Source organism: Pseudophryne corroboree, chromosome 6 (assembly GCF_028390025.1).
Source record: "Pseudophryne corroboree isolate aPseCor3 chromosome 6, aPseCor3.hap2, whole genome shotgun sequence".
NCBI classification, from domain to species: Eukaryota; Metazoa; Chordata; class Amphibia; order Anura; family Myobatrachidae; genus Pseudophryne; species Pseudophryne corroboree.
The window spans coordinates 347,167,904-347,189,130 of record NC_086449.1 but is presented as its reverse complement, the minus strand read 5'-3'; the positions used below and the strand labels follow the sequence as shown (position 1 = coordinate 347,189,130).

Below are 21,227 nucleotides of genomic sequence, written 5' to 3'. Positions count from 1 at the left end.
AATGGCAGCAAGGATTCTTCGCTGGGCGAAAAATCATGTGATAACACTGTTAGCGGTGTTCATTCCGGGAGTGTACAACTGGGAAGCAGACTTCCTCAGCAGGCACGACCTCCACCCGGGAGAGTGGAGACTTCATCTGGAAGTCTTCCACATGATTGTGAACCGTTGGGAAAGACCAAAGGTGGACATGATGGCGTCCCGTCTGAACAAAAAACTGGACAGGTATTGCGCCAGGTCAAGAGACCCTCAGGCAATAGCTGGGACGCTCTGGTAACACCGTGGGTGTACCAGTCGGTGTATGTGTTCCCTCCTCTGCCTCTCATACCCAAGGTACTGAGAATTATAAGAAGGAGAGGAGTAAGAACTATACTCGTGGCTCCGGATTGGCCAAGAAGGACTTGGTACCCGGAACTTCAAGAGATGCTCACAGAGGACTCATGGCCTCTGCCGCTAAGAAGGGACTTGCTTCAGCAAGTACCATGTCTGTTCCAAGACTTACCGTGGCTGCGTTTGACGGCATGGCGGTTGAACGCCGGATCCTAAGGGAAAAAGGCATTCCGGAAGAGGTCATCCCTACCCTGGTCAGAGCCAGGAAGGAGGTGACCACACAACATTATCACCGCATTTGGCGAAAATATGTTGCATGGTGTGAGGCCAGGAAGGCCCCCACGGAGGAATTTCAACTCGGTCGATTCCTACATTTCCTGCAAACAGGAGTGTCTATGTGCCTCAAATTGGGGTCCATTAAGGTTCAAATTTCGGCCCTGTCGATTTTCTTCCAGAAAGAATTGGCTTCAGTTCCTGAAGTCCAGAAGTTTGTCAAGGGAGTACTGCATATACAACCCCCTTTTGTGCCTCCAGTGGCACTGTGGGATCTCAACGTAGTTCTGGGATTCCTCAAATCACATTGGTTTAAACCGCTCAAATCTGTGGATTTGAAATATCTCACATGGAAAGTGACCATGCTGTTGGCCCTGGCCTCGGCCAGGCGAGTGTCAGAATTGGCGGCTTTGTCTCACAAAAGCCCATATCTGATTGTCCATTCGGACAGGGCAGAGCTGCGGACTCGTCCCCAGTTTCTCCCTAAGGTGGTGTCAGCGTTTCACCTGAACCAGCTTATTGTGGTACCTGCGGATACTAGGGACTTGAAGGACTCCAAGTTGCTAGATGTTGTCAGGGCCCTGAAAATATATGTTTCCAGGACGGCTGGAGTCAGGAAAACTGACTTGCTGTTATCCTGTATGCACCCAACAAACGGGGTGCTCTTGCTTCTAAGCAGACGATTGCTAGTTGGATGTGTAGTACAATTCAGCTTGCACATTCTGTGGCAGGCCTGCCACAGCCAAAATATGTAAATGCCCATTCCACAAGGAAGGTGGGCTCATCTTGGGCGGCTGCCCGAGGGGTCTCGGCTTTACAACTTGGCCGAGCTGCTACTTGGTCAGGGGCAAACACGTTTGCAAAATTCTACAAATTTGATACCCTGGCTGAGGAGGACCTGGAGTTCTCTCATTCGGTGCTGCAGAGTCATCCGCACTCTCCCGCCCGTTTGGGAGCTTTGGTATAATCCCCATGGTCCTTACGGAGTCCCCAGCATCCACTTAGGACGTCAGAGAAAATAAGAATTTACTTACTGATAATTCTATTTCTCGTAGTCCGTAGTGGATGCTGGGCGCCCATCCCAAGTGCGGATTGTCTGCAATACTCGTACATAGTTATTGTTAAACAAAAATCGGGTTATTATTGTTGTGAGCCATCTTTTCAGAGGCTCCGCTCTTATCATGCTGTTAACTGGGTTCAGATCACAGGTTGTACAGTGTGATTGGTGTGGCTGGTATGAGTCTTACCCGGGATTCAAAATCCTTCCTTATTGTGTACGCTCGTCCGGGCACAGTATCCTAACTGAGGCTTGGAGGAGGGTCATAGGGGGAGGAGCCAGTGCACACCACCTGATCCTAAAGCTTTTACTTTTGTGCCCTGTCTCCTGCGGAGCCGCTATTCCCCATGGTCCTTACGGAGTCCCCAGCATCCACTACGGACTACGAGAAATAGAATTATCGGTAAGTAAATTCTTATTATCTTCTATATAGTTTGTGCTTTCCTTCTCCAGTCACTGTGTCTTCACACAGTCCTACTTATTTTCTAGGTATGCCAGATGGCCTCCGACTACTCAAGAACATGTGCCAGTCCAGACAGTGTACAGACAGGGGAAAGTCCAGTGGTTTCAGAGACTTGTGAGGTATATGTATGGGGGAGCAACAGCAGCCACCAACTAGTGGAGGGGACCCAAGAGAAAATCCTACAGCCAAAGTTGGCCCCCTGTTTCTCAGATGCACAGACAGTGAGTGTCTTTCTGGTTTCCTTTTCATTTACTCTTGTTAAATGCAAAAGCTTTATTTAAACCTTTTTTTTTTTTCTAAATAAATGTTTGACCTCCCTGAGTTGCATGTAAATTGTAAGGCAATATTTGATTAGTCTTTGTACAGTATATTTTGATATGCATTAATATTTTAGAATACTACAGGATAAAATCGTTGACTTTCAGAGATCTAGTAGTTTAACAATGCATTGACTTTCAGAGATCTGGTAGCTTAACAATGCATTGGCTTTCAGAGATCTGGTAGATTAACAATGCATTGGCTTTCAGAGATCTGGTAGATTAAAAGTGGTCTTAAAAAAAAAAAAAAAAGAGTATGTACTTGTATTTTATTCTATACCACTTTTTTTTATTTTTAAACATGTTTTTTATTGAAGCAAATGCATTCAGATAGTTTGCATAATCAAAAAATAAGTCTTAAATCATAACAACGTAACATGTAGGTCTAGGAACCTAGTATGATTTTTTAACACAGCATAGAAGACATTGTGAAAACTTATTATAGGAAGGATTAGCAAAAGGCGTATAAAAAATGCATTGCACCAAACTCCTCCTTTTCCTCCAAATTTTCAAAACCAAAATGGGGAGAGCATGAGCTACGGCCATAGCCCATGGTCATAAGGTAAACTGCAAACGGAAATGCAAACTACCTATGTAGTGGAAACTACATTACAGAATATTAATACTAGCCAAAACTCCTCAGCTGCAGTCACCTGTCAAATAGTACTGTATCATTAAACATAAACTAGAAGGTAAGCAGCACATAAACCATCCTTGCGCCATAACCAATAGGGATTCTAGTTATCTAAAAGCATGGTTAAAGTCATAAAGGTATGTCTAGTATGAGAAAGACGATAAGGGTTATGGGTAAGTAACTATTCATGTAACAGAGTAGAAGGGGGGGGGGGGGGGAGAATGAGAAATAAAGAGAGGAAACAAAAAAGACAAAGAGGGGGGGCATCACTCCGACGGTCAGGTTCTCCAGCCAGTCACTTCACCGCCGACAATATAGCAGTGGAATCAACAGTGTAAACAGTCTCGAAGGTAGGTGCAGCATATTGGTTAAGCCAGAGAGAAAACCTTGCTGTAGCCAGCTGTAGGGTGCAGAGAGTGAGGAATTCAGAGGTGGAAGTTCCTTAGTGAGGAGGGCAGCAATTCCGGATGTAGGTATTAATTAGAAAGCAAAGTCATCAGAGAGGGGAAACCCACAGCGTCCTAGCAGCAGCCGTTCCACGGTGGGTAAGTGTCCGTCTCACTCGTTGTCTAGATAGGATCCTTCAAACATATATGTGCTCCCCGTAAGAGCCGGGCTATACCACTTTTTATTTATTGACGCATACAATAATTATATTCACTGTACAATGCAGTGTACAAAAAAATTAACTACTACTCTGTAGTTACAGTATAAATGTATATTATATAGTTTATGTAGAAATATATTGCTTAATTGAGTCTGTTGACCCCCTGAACCCATGCAGTTTAGGGTAAAACTTATTTAAAGATGAAAGCTGATTTATTGAAGAAGCACTGAGACCATCCCCAGAAATTGTAGTATTCCCACTTAGATCTATAAATTTAGTTATCAGGGAATCTTGTGCATATAACGAGTTTCAAACCTTATGGCAAAAAACCTCTAGATGTTATTTTGTTGAGGTCTTTACTAATACAAAAGAAAATAGTTATATTAATACCATTAATTTCCTATTCCTTGCAATACTCCATGGCATACTTAACGAATCGATTTGGTTTATTTTGGTCAGCTGAGTAATGATATAAGGGAGAAACACCTCAGAAGTTATATATAGTGTGACTCCTTCTTCTTCTTCCTTTGTGTCTAGATACTCTTCCCAATCTCACCTAAAAACAGACATCATGGGTGGGAATATCTGGTTTCTGGGGAGGGTTTCAAGGAAATGAAATGAAAGATAATAATTTGACCATTTCCTTTCAACTTCATGGCAGCCAGATGGGATTTAATCAAGCAATACATAAAAAAATAGGATGAGTTACTTATCAGCTGTGCAAGTACAACAAAGAATTTCAACAAATAAAATGTTTTACTACATAAAGATTGCAGAATATTTCTTCCAAACTAAGCATCAGCAGAAGATAATGTCCGGTGACAGCATGAGGGGATGACCACCCTGCTGCCTTGCAGAAATCATCTGCCTGAGCCATGTATGACCAGAAGGTTGCCACTGCTCTTCATGAGGCAAGCCACACATAGGCACCTGCTAAAGATTTATTGGATGCTGTGCATACACAGTGATGAGTTTTAAGTGTTCTACCCTGCATGAGTACTGAGAAGAGAACTAGCTAACTAGCTAACTAACGTAAGAGGGTTCTTTTCAACTTTTTAGGGAACAGCTCAGGTTCTGTATTACAGAAATACTACTTTTAGAGCTTTGTACTTATCTGTCTGTCTATAATTTTAAAGTGGTGATTGTTACTTTGTCACCTGTATACCTTTGCGTGTCATTAAACAAAAATAGAAAGCAGGACATCACGCAATATTAGTAGACAACTAGGTTAATGATGAGTTAAAGAAAATTGGAACCAAAGGGAAACCATGCAATTTATTTTGTCACTAAAAAGATATACAGTACATATCAGCATCTATCCATAACCATTCGGTACAGCATTCAAATCACTCACTCATTTGCAAGAGAACACCAGCGTTGCTGCAGTGTTTAGGTTCCTAGAAGGTCCCATCTTTTTATTTAGTATTGAGGTTTGAGTTGAGCAGTGTGTCTGCCAACACCAGGTGCATTAAGCGATGGCTCGACTACCTATTTTTAATGCCACTATAAATATTAGTAATATTTAACAGATTTTCTACAATTTATGCTTTCTGTGGTATGGAATATAAAAATGATTTGGAATGTGACTTATTTGTTACTCTAATCAAACATTCAGTCCTGTTTATTCCTCAGTTCTAATATTGCTGCTAAATAGATTTCTTTTTCATCCACTAGGGGTCACTGAAGTACTCTTGGGGATATGGACGGCTTCCACAGGAAGAAGGCACTGAATAAATTAATTTTGAAACTACTCCTCCCCTCCATATCCCAGAGTACCTCAGTGTTTTTTCTGTGCTCGACACAGTTAGAAGGCTTGTGGAGTTTGTCCACATTTCATTGGATTTTTTCTAAGTTTTTTCCTCTCAACAATTTCCACATCCCTTCCCCCCTTCCAATAGGCGTGGGTCCGGGATAGTGGAAGCTGCTACTAGCAGCTGTGGGTGTCGGGCCTCTCTAAAAAGAGCTCCCTCACACCACGTGCAGGCTGCCTACAGGAAGCTGGATGGAGCTTGAACAAGAAGCACCGTCATAGCCCTCACTACAGGGAGTCCAGGTATGTTGGGTTGGGGCGGTCAGCTCACGCTGCCGCCCCGCTGTGTGGGGAACTGTATTGGGGAGAGCCGCCCGCTGCCGCTTCTAGCGCTGACGCCGCTGACAAGCCCCGCTGATTCCTGGAGCCGCGCGTGCATAGGCCGCTCCACGGCTTTATGCTGTGCGCTCCCCGGCTCCTGCTAACCGCTTCCCGGCCTCTTCTCAGGCATGTAAGCCGACTCCGTGTACAGAGAACAGTACACGGAGCAAGGGGGGGGGGGGGGGAGGCAACATTGCACTTAGCAGCAACAGTGATGCAGGTTTTTTTTAGTAAGCTATTAAGCCTTGTAGCAGGATATATATATTTGCAGTTTAGTGGAGATAATCTGCATTTTTGTGTGATACTGGAAACTTGGCATATTTAACCATGCTTCCTGTTTGTTTTTTCCTGTCTGTTTCCAGAGTTCCTATACTACATTTGTACTTCACTAAGGCGCAGGGGTGTTAGGGGAATTTGGGATCAGGTTCTTCATATTACTGGCGTGCACTGCACTTAGCCAGATATATATATATATATACAAGAACCTTAGTGCTATTTACTGAGTCGTGCAAATTGTCTGTGTTTGTAGTTTGTATTGTCTGTCTGCATAATGAGTAAGGCACCAGCAAAGACTAAGAAGCAATTTCCCTGCCACGTCTGTAAAAGTGTGTTGCCTGATGATCTACCACATGTACAGTATGTTTTGTGAATTCAGCTACAAATACAATTTCCACTCCGGTTTTAAAGCCAGTTTCATCTCCGGACCCTCCATGGGCTATGCTTGCGAATGTCCTGGTTGGATTGCAATCAGAATTGGCCGCCACTCGTCAAGAGCGGGAAGCGGCAAGCTCTGAGTCTAAGATAAGACCGCTAGAGTTACCGGCGGGGTCTCAATCTTACCAAAAGTCCAAGTCCACCTTGGGTGGAAAGGATAAGTTTCTTTTCTCTTATGATTTGCCAGTTTCTGCTATGCTAGACCTCACTGCGGATGAGGGTGAGGAGGGCGAAATAGACCAGCAGTCAGATAGTGACGATTTTGACAGCCCAGGCATTGATAATCTCATCAGAGCGGTGTGTCAGTCTCTGAAGTTTACAGAAACTGAGGAGCCTCTGACAAATGATGAAGTAGTCTTTACTAAACGACAGAGATCTCCGATGTGTTTTCCTGTTTTGGAATCTCTTAATAAAATGTTACTAGAAACACGAAAGAATCCGGATAAACGGTTTTCTATACCTCGCAGATTTAAGTCGAGTTACCCGTTTCCAGAGTCAATGACAGCTACATGGGAGAATCCGCCATTGGTGGATTCGTCCGTATCTAAGCTTACAAAGAAATTAACCATACCAGTACCAACTGCTACTACGCTTAAAGACCCTTCAGACCGTAAAATAGAATTACCTTACGGTGGCGAGAAGCTGTTCGGTCCTGAATTGGACAGATGGATTTCTGAGGCCACGGGAGGAAAGTCTGTTTTCTTACCATTGCCTCCAATGGTACCTAGACGCAAATACTCTGGTCCGGCGTTCAAATTCTTTAGACCTCAGTCATTTCGTGGGTGCGGCAGAGGAGCGGCCACACTTGGTAGAAGAGGTCGGGGACGTGGTTTCTAACAAACCAACACAAGTCATCAGGACGCTAAGGTCGCCAACAAGCCAGTGGCGTGACGGGCTCCCAGCCCATGTCGGATCTCCAATTGTGGGAGCACGCCTTCAGACGTTCCAAGGGGCGTGGCTTCAGACGTCCACAGATGGGTGGATCCGCAATTTAGTGTTAAAAGGTTATAAAATAGAGTTCGATTGTCTTCCGCCAATGCGGTTTTTCAAGACAGGTCTGCCTGTGTCGGACGTCAAGAAAGCGGTTCTGCGGATTGCCATTCAGTCTCTGCTGAATGCAGCAGTTTTGATTCCGGTCCCTGTACAACAACAGGGGCAGGGTTATTATTCCAGTCTGTTTGTGGTACCAAAGCCGGATGGCTCGGTCAGGCCAATATTGAACTTAAAAGGTCTCAATCAGTACGTCACTTACTACAGATTCAAGATGGAATCTCTGCGGTCAGTAATTGCAGGTTTAGAGCCACAGGAATTCATGATTGCACTGGATCTCAAAGATGTGTGCCTACACATTCCGATTTGGCCACCTCATCAGAGGTTCTTGCGGTTTGCAATACGGCAAGACCATTACCAGTTTCAGGCTCTACAGTTTGGCCTCTCATCGGGTATTCACCAAGGTGATGTCGGTGATGATAGCTCATCTCAGATCCCTAGGAGTAATTGTTCCGTATTTGGACGATTTGCTCATCAAGGCTCCGTCTCAACAGATGCTTCTCCAACAGGCGTTGCTAACATACAATGTACTAGTTCGGTACAGTTGGATAGTCAATTTCAAGAAATCACATCTGATTCCGTCTCAGTGACTTCAATTCCTAGGTATGATTCTCGATACGGTAAATCAAAGAATTTACCTACCAGAACAGAAAGTACAGGTCATTCGTCATCTAGTACAATTAGTACTCAAGCCACGCACAGTCTCGGTACATTTGTGCATTCGCCTCTTAGGCACAATGGTGGCGGCTTTCGAAGCGCTTCAGTTCGGAAGATTTCACTTGCGTCCTTTTCAACTAGATGTGCTAGCACAGTGGTCGGGCTCGCATCTGCAGATTCACCACAGTTGTCGCCACAGGCCAGAGTGTCTCTTCTCTGGTGGCTAAAAGTACACAATCTAACCGCAGGGAAACGGTTCGGCGTCTGGAATTGGATAATTATATCGACAGACGCGAGTCTCAGAGGCTGGGGAGCTGTAGTTCAAAGTTATCGGCTCCAGGGTCTCTGGGCAGATCACGAAAGATTGCTGTCTATAAATGTCCTGGAACTCCGGGCAATTTACAATGCGCTACGACAAGCAGTGCACATGTTTCGGTTTCAGACTGTTCAGGTGCAGTCAGACAATGCGACGGCGGTCGCATACATCAACAAGCAAGGAGGAACGAGAAGCCGCATGGCAATGCGGGAAGTAGCTCGGATCCTCAGGTGGGCCGAGTATCACCAAGTGATATTGTCGGCAGTGTTCATTCCGGGAGTGGACAACTGGGAGGCGGATTATCTCAGTCGTCGGGATTTTCATCCAGGAGAATGGGCATTAAATCCAGAAGTGTTTCACATGTTGGTCCAGAGGTGGGGTTACCCTCAGGTGGATCTGATGGCATCTCGCCACAATCACCAAATGCCCCAGTATGTGTCCAGAACGAGAGATCCAAAGGCGGTGGCGGTGGATGCTCTCACAATCGCGTGGCCGTACAGCCTCGTGTATCTGTTTCCACCGTTTCCGCTGCTCCCTCTGTTGCTAAAACGGATCAAGAGAGAGTCCGCCACAGTCATACTAGTGGCGCCTCATTGGCCTCGGAGAGCTTGGTTCTCGGATCTCCGCGGACTACTCGCAGACGATCCTTGGCCGCTCCCACTACGTCCGGACCTGTTACAACAAGGTCCGTTCCTTTACCCCGATTTAGCGCGGCTGCGTTTGACGGGGTGGCTGTTGAGACCGCCCTCTTAAGAAGAGAGGGCATTCCTGAATCGGTTATACCAACCATGTTACGAGCTAGGAAGCCGGTTACGGCAGCTCATTATTACAGAATCTGGCGTGCCTATATAGGTTGGTGTGAAGCTCGGAAGTTTCCGACATCTATCAAGTTATCTCGTCTCTTGTTATTTCTACAGATGGGGTTAGATGGAGGACTGCGTCTATCCACACTAAAAGTGCAGATATCTGCGTTGTCAATTTACTTTCAAAGAAAATTTCCTCTATTGCTGTCGGTACACACTTTTCTGCAGGGTGTCCTCAGAGTACAGCCTCCATTCATTCCACCAACAGCGCCATGGGACTTGAATCTGGTTTTAGATTTCTTACAGTCCTTATACTTTGAACCCTTACAACAAGTGGATATTACATTTCTCACTTGGAAAACAATTTTTCTTTTAGCCTTAGCTTCAGCAAGGCGTGTTTCAGATTTGGGTGCCTTGTCGGGCAAGCCACCGTATTTGGTGTTTCATGATGACAGAGTGGAACTTCGGACGAATCCCGCTGTCACGATCCGGGTATCTGGACGCCATTTCTTACCCATCAGATGCCTCCTAAGGCTGGCTCAGCGCTCCAGGACCGGATCCCATCTGTTATCCTGATGTGTACATTCCTGTATCCTCTCCTGTCACTCTGGGACGCTGTCACAGTAAACGCCATATTACACCTGGCATGGCGTCTCCCGCGGCCTCCGCCGCCGTCCTGAACTTCTGCATGCAGAGTGTCTGAGTGGCGATTACCTCAGCCGCGGCCTCCGCTGTGTCCGCGTGGTTGGATGTGCATCTGTCAGCCTGGCGCCTCCTGTCTCCGGTGGCCGGCGCCGCCATTACTGTTTTCATTACCACATGGATTACAAACCAAACTTCCCTCCAAGTGTCTGCATGGGCGCAGCCATCTTGGATTCTGTCAGCTGATCATTTCCACCAATCTGTTCTCAGTATTGATAATCTGCATAATTGCCTAGCCAATCCCTTCCTTGCTGCAGGTATAAATACACTGTGCCTGAGCAAGGAAGGCGTCAGTGCTTTGGTTGTCAAACCTAGTTCCTGTTTGTCTCTCTCCTGTGATTGTCTTCCAGGTTCCAGCTCCTGTCTCAAGACTTCCACCTTAGAGACCCGCACCAGCATTCCACCTGCGGTGTAGCCTGACTCTCCAATCCATTGTGGATTCATCTGTTTCCAGCTACAACATTACCTGCTTCCAGCTCAGCTTCCAGCAGAGTACAGCTTCCCTTAAAGGGCCGGTGTCCTTTCTACACTTTACCACTCTCCACCGGTATTATTATTTCTCCGCTCTCAAGTTCTACATTTCAGTTCATATTTCATCGCTCCCAAGTTCATTTATTATTTAACTGGTTCCAGCCAGTATTAACTCCGTGCTAACAACAGTCTGGTTCCAGCCAGTATCCACAGCAGCTGTTTTATCTTCAGCAACCCAGCTTTTCCTGGAACACCAGCTGGCACAATCCTGGGTTATCTCCATTGCTACAGTCGGGCCTGGTAAGGACTTTCCATCTAGAAGATCATAAGAACTATCTCACACTACCAGTGCCCTGTGGCTCCTGCCATCCTGTAGTACCCAGGAACTGTATTTATTCTTTGCTGACTTTTACGTTTTCTTTTACTGCTGCTGTGTTGCGGAGTTGTCATAATAAACATCATTGACTTTTATCCAAGTTGTCGTGGTCACGCCTTCGGGCAGTTATTATTCATGTTACTTACATGTCCAGGGGTCTGATACAACCTCCCAGGTTCCGGTACATCTCAGCCCCTACAACTGAGGCTGCCTCCCGTCAGCTCAGGCCCTCAGTTGTGACAGTAAGCACTGACCTAATGAATCCAGCCGGAGACCAGGATCAAGCGGCCAGGCCTATGCAAGAACTGGCAGCCCGACTAGAACATCAGGAGGCTGCACAGGGCCACATCATCCGCTGTCTCCAGGATCTCTCTACTCGGCTGGATGGGATTCAGACAACTCTCCGTGGATCAGGCGCGTCTGGTGCGTCAACCACAGTGACTCCAGCTATAACCCCACCCACCTTACCCATTTCTGCTCCACGTCTTCATCTTCCAATGCCAGCAAAATTTGACGGATCTCCAAGATTCTGCAGGGGATTTCTCAACCAGTGTGAGATTCAGTTTGAGCTACAACCTGGCAATTTTCCCAGTGACCGTACAAAAATTGCCTACATTATTTCTCTTCTCAGTGGCTCAGCCCTTGATTGGGCATCACCGTTATGGGAGAGGTCCGACACCCTGCTATCTTCCTACACTGCCTTCGTGTCAACATTCAGGCGCATCTTCGACGAGCCAGGCCGGGTAACCTCAGCTTCATCCGAGATTCTCCGTTTACGCCAGGGGTCACGTACTGTAGGACAATATCTGATACAGTTCCAGATCCTGGCATCTGAACTGGCATGGAACGACGAGGCCCTGTATGCTGCATTCTGGCATGGCTTATCTGAGCGTATTAAAGATGAGTTAGCTACCAGAGACTTACCTTCTAAGTTAGATGAGCTAATCTCACTCTGCACGAAAGTTGATTTACGTTTCAGAGAGAGAGCAACTGAGCGTGGAAGATCATCTGCTTCAAAATCTTCTGCTCCTCCTCCTCGTCAACTGTCACCATCTAAAGATGAGCCCATGCAACTTGGCCGTTCCCGTTTAACTCCTGCTGAGCGCCGAAGACGTCTCTCCGAGTTTCTCTGTCTCTATTGTGCAGCTCCGTCTCACACCATTAATGCCTGTCCCAAACGTCCGGGAAACTCCAAATCCTAGCTCGCCAAGGAGAGGGCCGGCTAGGAGTAATGATCTCCTCTCCATCTCCTCAAGATTGTAATCTCCCAGTCTCGCTTCAAGTTGCTCAACGTTATCGGAACGTCATTGCCCTCCTTGATTCCGGAGCAGCTGGGAACTTTATTACCGAAGCCTATGTTAAACGGTGGTCCCTACCCACCGAGAGACTTTCTTCGTCCATTTCTTTAACTGCCGTGGATGGCAGCAAAATTTTTGATGCAGTTATTTCTTTAAGGACTCTACCAGTTCGTCTGAGAGTGGGAGTTCTTCATTCCGAACTTATTTCTTTTTTAGTGATTCCAAGAGCCACACATCCTGTGGTCCTGGGCCTTCCATGGCTCCGTCTTCACAATCCTACAATTGATTGGACGACTACGCAAATCCTGGCATGGGGTTCCTCCTGTGCTGAGACATGTTTGTTTAAAGTATTGCCTGTCTGTTCTTCCTCCCCCAGGTCGTCTGATGTTCCACCTCCTCCATATCAAGATTTCACGGATGTGTTCAGTAAAGCTTCTGCTGATATCCTTCCTCCTCATAGAGAATGGGACTGTCCGATTGATCTCGTTCCAGGGAAGGTTCCACCTCGAGGCCGAACTTATCCGTTGTCTCTGCCTGAGACGCATTCTATGGAGGAATATATTAAAGAGAACCTAGCAAAGGGGTTCATTCGACCTTCTTCTTCTCCAGCCGGCGCAGGCTTCTTTTTTGTAAAAAAGAAAGATGGTGGTCTGCGGCCGTGCATCGACTACAGAGGTTTGAACGACATTACCATCAAGAACCGTTATCCTTTACCCCTGATTACTGAGCTCTTTGACAGAGTTAGCGGAGCTACCATCTTTACAAAGCTGGACTTGCGAGGTGCATACAATCTCATCCGGATCCGTGAGGGTGACGAGTGGAAGACCGCCTTTAACACCCGTGACGGACATTATGAGTACCTCGTCATGCCCTTCGGATTGAGCAATGCTCCAGCTGTCTTCCAGCATTTTGTCAATGAGATCTTCAGAGACATTCTATACCGTCATGTCGTGGTCTATCTAGACGATATCCTCATTTTTGCCAACGATTTAGAGGAACATCGTTTTTGGGTTAAAGAGGTTCTGTCCCGTCTCCGTGTCAATCATCTCTATTGCAAATTAGAAAAATGCGTCTTTGAAGTCAAGTCCATTCCGTTTCTAGGGTACATTGTGTCCGGTTCCGGACTAGAGATGGATCCTGAGAAACTACAAGCAATCCAAAATTGGCCGGTACCCTTAACCCTCAAAGGGGTCCAGAGGTTCTTAGGGTTCGCCAACTATTACCGAAAGTTTATACGAGACTTTTCCACCATTGTGGCGCCTATTACTGCTTTCACTAAGAAGGGTGCTAACCCGTCCAAGTGGTCTGAAGAAGCCATGCGAGCATTTCATCTTTTAAAACAAAGGTTTATCTCTGCGCCTGTTCTGAAACAGCCTGACATCGACTCTCCTTTCATCTTAGAGGTGGATGCCTCCTCCGTTGGAGTAGGAGCGGTGTTATCTCAGAGGGCTAAAGATGGCCATTTACACCCTTGCAGTTTCTTCTCCCGGAAGTTCTCCCCAGCTGAGCGCAACTATGCCATTGGCGACCAGGAGTTGCTAGCCATCAAGCTCGCTCTAGAAGAGTGGAGGTATCTGTTGGAGGGAGCTTCTCATTCAATCACCATACTTACAGACCACAAGAACCTTTTATACCTGAAGGGCGCACAATGTCTCAACCCTCGTCAGGCCAGATGGGCACTTTTCTTTTCCAGGTTCGACTTTAAACTCCAGTTCTGTCCGGGCTCTCAGAATCGCAAGGCCGATGCCCTTTCCTGCTCATGGGAGCAAGAAAATGAGTCAGAGTCTTCAGACAAGCATCCTATTATAAATCCGTTGGCATTCTCCACGGTAGGGATGGACTCTACGCCCCCATCAGGGAAAAGTTTTGTGAAGCCGATGCTAAGGAAGAAGCTCATGCATTGGGCCCATGCTTCCCGTTTTGCCGGACATACAGGTATCCAAAAAACCCTGGAGTTTATCTCTAGGTCCTATTGGTGGCCAACTCTGAAAAAGGACGTCTTGGAGTTTATTGCATCTTGCCCAAAGTGTGCCCAACATAAAGTATCCCGCCAGTCGCCTGCGGGGCAACTGGTTCCACTATCCGTTCCCCGTCGACCATGGACCCACTTGTCGATGGATTTCATTACAGACTTACCCATGTGTAACAAGTTCAATACCATCTGGGTGGTAGTTGACCGGTTCACCAAGATGGCACACTTCATTCCTCTCACCGGTCTTCCGTCAGCTTCCAAGTTGGCTCAAGTATTCATACAAGAGATCTTCCGACTCCACGGTCTTCCTGAAGAAATTATCTCAGATCGAGGAGTTCAATTCACAGCCAAATTCTGGCGAAGTTTATGTCAAGTCCTCCAAGTCAAGCTAAAGTTTTCCACGGCTTACCATCCTCAGACCAATGGTCAAACCGAGAGGGTGAATCAGGACTTGGAGGCCTTCCTCCGCATCTATGTGTCCTCCTCTCAAGATGACTGGGTTCAATTACTTCCCTGGGCCGAGTTCTGTCATAACAACCAGTATCATTCTTCATCTGCTTCAACACCATTCTTCACTAACTTTGGATTCCACCCTAAAGTCCCTGAGTTCCAACCGCTTCCAGCAACTTCTGTTCCCGCAGTGGATATCACCTTGCATCAGTTTGCCAATATCTGGAAGAGCGTACGATCAGCTCTGCTCAAGGCATCGTTCAGGTACAAGAAGTTTGCGGATAAGAAGCGTCGAGCAGTTCCTGCTCTCAAGGTGGGTGATCGGGTATGGTTATCCACGAAGAATTTGAGGTTAAGAGTTCCCAGTATGAAGTTTGCACCTCGCTATATCGGTCCTTTCAAGATTGAACAAGTCATCAATCCTGTTGCTTACAGACTCCAGTTGCCTCCCTTCTTAAAAATACCCAGGACATTCCATGTTTCCCTGTTGAAACCGCTGATCTTGAATCGGTTTCATTCCTCACTTCCTCCAACTCCGAAAGTCCAAACTCAACGAGGCGTTGAGTATGAAGTGGCCAAGATCCTGGACTCACGTCACCGTTACGGTCAACTACAATATCTTATTGACTGGAAGGGTTATGGTCCTGAGGAACGTTCATGGACCAATGCTTCTGATGTCCATGCTCCTGCCTTGGTCCGGAGATTCCATTCCAAGTTTCCTCAAAAGCCAAAGAAGTGTCCTGGGGCCACTCCTAAAGGGGGGGGTGCTGTCACGATCCGGGTATCTGGACGCCATTTCTTACCCATCAGATGCCTCCTAAGGCTGGCTCAGCGCTCCAGGACTGGATCCCATCTGTTATCCTGATGTGTACATTCCTGTATCCTCTCCTGTCACTCTGGGACGCTGTCACAGTAAACGCCATATTACACCTGGCATGGCGTCTCCCGCGGCCTCCGCCGCCGTCCCTGAACTTCTGCATGCAGAGTGTCTGAGTGGCGATTACGTCAGCCGCGGCCTCCGCTGTGTCCGCGTGGTTGGATGTGCATCTGTCAGCCTGGCGCCTCCTGTCTCCGGTGGCCGGCGCCGCCATTACTGTTTTCATTACCACATGGATTACAAACCAAACTTCCCTCCAAGTGTCTGCATGGGCGCAGCCATCTTGGATTCTGTCAGCTGATCATTTCCACCAATCTGTTCTCAGTATTGATAATCTGCATAATTGCCTAGCCAATCCCTTCCTTGCTGCAGGTATAAATACACTGTGCCTGAGCAAGGAAGGCGTCAGTGCTTTGGTTGTCAAACCTAGTTCCTGTTTGTCTCTCTCCTGTGATTGTCTTCCAGGTTCCAGCTCCTGTCTCAAGACTTCCACCTTAGAGACCCGCACCAGCATTCCACCTGCGGTGTAGCCTGACTCTCCAATCCATTGTGGATTCATCTGTTTCCAGCTACAACATTACCTGCTTCCAGCTCAGCTTCCAGCAGAGTACAGCTTCCCTTAAAGGGCCGGTGTCCTTTCTACACTTTACCACTCTCCACCGGTATTATTATTTCTCCGCTCTCAAGTTCTACATTTCAGTTCATATTTCATCGCTCCCAAGTTCATTTATTATTTAACTGGATCCAGCCAGTATTAACTCCGTGCTAACAACAGTCTGGTTCCAGCCAGTATTAACTCCGTGCTAACAACAGTCTGGTTCCAGCCAGTATCCACAGCAGCTGTTTTATCTTCAGCAACCCAGCTTTTCCTGGAACACCAGCTGGCACAATCCTGGGTTATCTCCATTGCTACAGTCGGGCCTGGTAAGGACTTTCCATCTAGAAGATCATAAGAACTATCTCACACTACCAGTGCCCTGTGGCTCCTGCCATCCTGTAGTACCCAGGAACTGTATTTATTCTTTGCTGACTTTTACGTTTTCTTTTACTGCTGCTGTGTTGCGGAGTTGTCATAATAAACATCATTGACTTTTATCCAAGTTGTCGTGGTCACGCCTTCGGGCAGTTATTATTCATGTTACTTACATGTCCAGGGGTCTGATACAACCTCCCAGGTTCCGGTACATCTCAGCCCCTACAACTGAGGCTGCCTCCCGTCAGCTCAGGCCCTCAGTTGTGACACCCGCTTTCCTACCAAAGGTAGTGTCATCTTTTCACATCAATCAACCAATAGTAGTTCCTGTATTAACAGGAGATTCTGGAAGGTTGAATGTGGTACGCGCATTACGCGTTTATGTATCCCGAACGTCGACAGTTCGTAAGACGGATACGTTGTTTGTTCTCTATGATGCTGCCAAGATGGGTTGGCCAGCTTCTAAGCAGACCTTATCCAGTTGGATTAAACTGACCATACGTCAGGCTTACCTTCATGCTAGGTTACAGCCGCCTACATCAGTAACGGCTCATTCCACACGTTCTGTGGGAACGTCATGGGCAGTGAGTCGTGGAGCTTCTACGACACAGCTTTGCCTGGCGGCTACATGGTCTTCAGTGCACACGTTTGTGCGCTTTTACAAGTTTGATACGTTTGCGGCATCAGCATCTAGCTTTGGCCGCCTAATGTTACAGGTGCCAAACAGCTCTCCCGCCCACGGGGGAAACTTTGGTACGTCCCAAGAGTACTCCAGTGACCCCTAGTGGATGAAAAAGAAAATAGGATTTTGGTACTTACCAGGTAAATCCTTTTCTTTTAATCCATAGGGGGCACTGGATGCCCACCCAGAGCAGTTTACCTGGTTTGGGGTAAGTTCAGTAGATCTTATGGTAACACATTCTCACCGACTGGTTCAAATTTAACAAATTCTAATCGGTTATGGTGTCAACTGTTTAGTTGTCAGTAATGTTGTGTCAACTTTATTGTTGTCCGTTATGTTATATGTAATTCTCCATTGTCAACCTCTCTATAGCTCCTGTTCGGCTCAGTTAAAAACACTGAGGTACTCTGGGATATGGAGGGGAGGAATAGTTTCAAAATTAATTTATTCAGTGCCTTCTTCCTGTGGAAGCCGTCCATATCCCCAAGAGTACTCCAGTGCCCCCTATGGATTCAAAGAAAAGGATTTACCTGGTAAGTACCAAAATCCTATTTTTTGACTATGAAGCTCTGATTATATTAATACATTTCTTTACAATTTTTCAGATCGAAGCTGGACAGTACTGCACTTTTGTTATATCCACCGATGGATCTGTAAGAGCTTGTGGTAAAGGCAGCTATGGTAGACTTGGTCTTGGCGATTCCAACAACCAGTCTACGTTGAAGAAATTAACCTTTGAGCCTCACCGATCTATTAAGAAAGTTTCCTCATCAAAAGGATCTGATGGCCACACTCTTGCTTTCACTACTGAGGGAGAGGTTTTCAGCTGGGGAGATGGTGATTATGGCAAGTTGGGTCATGGCAACAGCTCCACCCAAAAATATCCCAAGCTTATTCAGGGAACTCTGCAAGGAAAGGTGAGGCCTTTCAGTAACCTTGGGGCTTTGCGCAATGATCAGTGAAGGTGGTGGCTGTCCCTTCATAACTTGTCTGTTTCATGTCAGGTCGTGGTTTGTGTGTCAGCTGGCTACAGACATAGTGCTGCAGTCACAGAAGACGGAGAACTGTATACATGGGGAGAAGGAGATTTTGGAAGACTAGGTAACTATCTTCGAAAATGCCATTTATAATTTACTGCGAAATGTATTTGCACTCTACTAAATTATCCTATATCCTACTGGGAGACATTGGAGTCCTTTTGGGGTATAAAGGTTTAGCAGGAGTACAGACAAGTTAAACTTTTTTTATATTTGGCTTAATCCATGGTCAGTGCTTAACTGCACGTCCCAGACAGGTGAACAAGGTTCAAATTCTCTCTGCTGTAGAATTTTGGATAATTACCCTGTTCACCTGTGTGAGCTAGTCTAAAGCTAGATACACAATATGTAATTATTGGACCAATTTGCCAATAACCATGAGATCGGCCATATTTATTGTATAGTGTGTATGAAGGATCGTTTCGCCAATAAATAGGGAAAATCTTGGCCACAAACACAATCGATTTTCCGATCTGTCGTTCCAAAGCAATAAACTTGGGCGCAATCTCCACATATCGGCCAGTGTACTTGCATTTTCAATAATCTGACCATATGTTAGATTTGTAACTTGGGTAGTGTGTGGTCAAGGCCGATAATTTCCCATCCCCCAATTTCTCGAGATTTCAGAGAAAATTGAGTGATTAATTGGGGCATAAAATAAAATGTGAAGCACAGCGAATAATTGGCCCAAAAAAGATTTTTAATGGAAATCCAGTGTCCTCTTAGTCTCAACATCTGTTTTTAAGCCCATGGTCCACACCAACCGTAAGAGCTGCAGCATTGCGAACATAATGGTAGAGGGTCATCAACAGCCATTTAACCATATCGTCACTGAGAAGATTATAAAGAGTGTGAGAAACCAGTTGTAGCCTAGTCCATGAATCAAGGTAAATCTTCCAACTGAGGGGAAGGAAATATTTAGTTCTTGTATGTACCTGGCGCAAGAACCCTAAAGCTAAGCACACTGGCAGATATTTTCATCCAAGAGCTGGTTAAGATTATTATGAAAAGTATTCCCTTCTATGACCACTTACGCTCTCAGTGCTATGAGCTGCAGGTTTTGCTCCTTTGAGGAGTGCATTGGGCCTAATTCAGATCAGCAGCATCAAATTTGTTAGCTAATGGTCAAAACCATTTGCACTGCAGGTGGGGCAGATATAACATTTGTAGAGAGAGTTAGATCTGCGTGGGTTATATTGTTTCTGTGCAGGATAAATATTGGCTGCATTATTTTTACACTGAATTTAGATTTCAATTTGAACACACCCCACCCAAATCTAACTCTCTCTGCACATATTCTATCTGCCCCCCCCTGCGGTGCACATGGTTTTGCCCATTAGCTAACAAATTTGCTTCTGCAATCAGGTCTGAAATGGGCCCATTGATTCAAACTTCCAGAGATCAATATGTCCCTCATGGAGTCCAGAGCGGGTTACTGGTTTGGCTAATTAAACACCAGTTGTCCCTACGTGATGGTCTGTCTGCTTCCTTACCGGGACCAGTGATTCTGTTCCATCTTGGCTGCCTGAGAGAGGGATAGTAGACCAGGGTACTTTCTTCATCTCCTCAAGTACCCATGGTTGATTACTATGTTTTGATGTATGGGAAGCCATTCAGACATACAACTTATGGAAAGTTGTTACAGTCCTAGAAGAGATTAGGCATGTATTCAGATCTCTTCTTTATCCATTAGTAGGGAAGATTATTTCAAAAATTCTAAAACCTGAATTTTCTGGACATCTAGTGTAAAGTGGACACATCTGTTACCTACAGTTTGGAATAGAACTATTTCAGGGTGTCCATAGATATTAAGGCCGTGTACTTGCCCCTTCCCATCTGGACAGATCACAGTGCTTTTCTAAGTTTTCTATTCTGTCTCCTCATCCTCAATTTGGAGCTTGACATTTTGGCATTGCTTCAGTACTAAGGGTTTACACAAAGATCATGGCAGTGATGCTGCCTTTCTTAGATCAAGGGAGGTGACTATAATTCTATATCTGGATGATCTTCTGATCAAGGCGGGCTTCTGATCAAGCTTTGTTGCATGCATATGTTCTACAGACAGCCCAGACATTAAAATGTAATGGTTGGATCTTCTATTATGACAAAGCCAATCTGACCTTTTGCCAGCAATTGCTCTTCTTACACGTTGTGTTTAATACCCAGCAGAGGTTGTAATTACCAGAGGCCAAATTATTCTCTGCAGAGACTTGTGAAGTATCTGTTAGCTTCCAGACAGGAATCTGCCAACTTTTGTTTTGAAAGTCTTTGGTAGGATAGTATGCAACTCTGAGGTTGTATGATTGCACTGCGCCAGTTAATGGAGTTCCAGTTGGAGCTGACTTCTAACTGAAAATTAATCTTACTATTATATGACCATTCAGGTCTTCATAAAATTTCAAAAGGTGCTTCAGTCACTGAGTAGCAACAGCCTCAACAGGACTTGCCTCTTACCATTTGGTAGCGTACACTGTACAGTTGTGAAAATGAATGCCAGCCTACTGTACTGGATCGGTGAGCAATATGCAAAGCTCTAGCTAGAGGGCACTTTCTTTTCAAAGGAGCCTCCTCCCTGTGGAGATGCAACTGAAATTTGTACAACTTACCCATAGTTGCTCACCCTTATATCCAGAGCATACGCAGTGTGAACAAAACCGAAGATACTATCTTCAGCAAGGCATACTCTCCACTGTGCATTGGCTCTTTATTCTGCAATTCACTAATTTTAAAAACGTTTTATTTACTAATCCCTTAATGAATTGCTTGAGTATAGTTTAGTGGATTAAATATCATATTCAAGAGAATATAGACAAATGCCACCCATGGCATTTTTTTTGGGGGGGGGGGGGGGCGGCGTGTTAATTTTTTGTCCCCTGCTACATGTTTAATTTCTCAGTTTATGTATTGCCATTTCTCAGTTTCTATATTGTCTATTTGCATTATTGAGTTGCACTTTTGTAAATGGGAGGAGTCACAGGGTTTTATTTAATTTCTGTCAATAAGTGTTTACATTTTCTAGTTTAGAATTTGTCAGCTTCAA

At 45.7% G+C, this 21,227-nt stretch overlaps 1 protein-coding gene across 9 annotated transcripts in view; it reads left to right on the top strand.

The window, feature by feature from the left end:
- The window catches only part of HERC1 (HECT and RLD domain containing E3 ubiquitin protein ligase family member 1), a 475,564-nt gene that overhangs the window by 69,304 nt on the left and 385,033 nt on the right, over positions 1–21,227 (top strand). For all 9 annotated transcript variants that reach the window (XM_063926542.1, XM_063926546.1, XM_063926547.1 and 6 more), the window contains 3 exons: positions 2,147–2,341; positions 17,756–18,067; positions 18,155–18,251. In XM_063926542.1, coding sequence (XP_063782612.1) covers positions 2,147–2,341; positions 17,756–18,067; positions 18,155–18,251 — 604 coding nt within the window. The remainder of the gene's footprint in view (positions 1–2,146; positions 2,342–17,755; positions 18,068–18,154; positions 18,252–21,227) is intronic.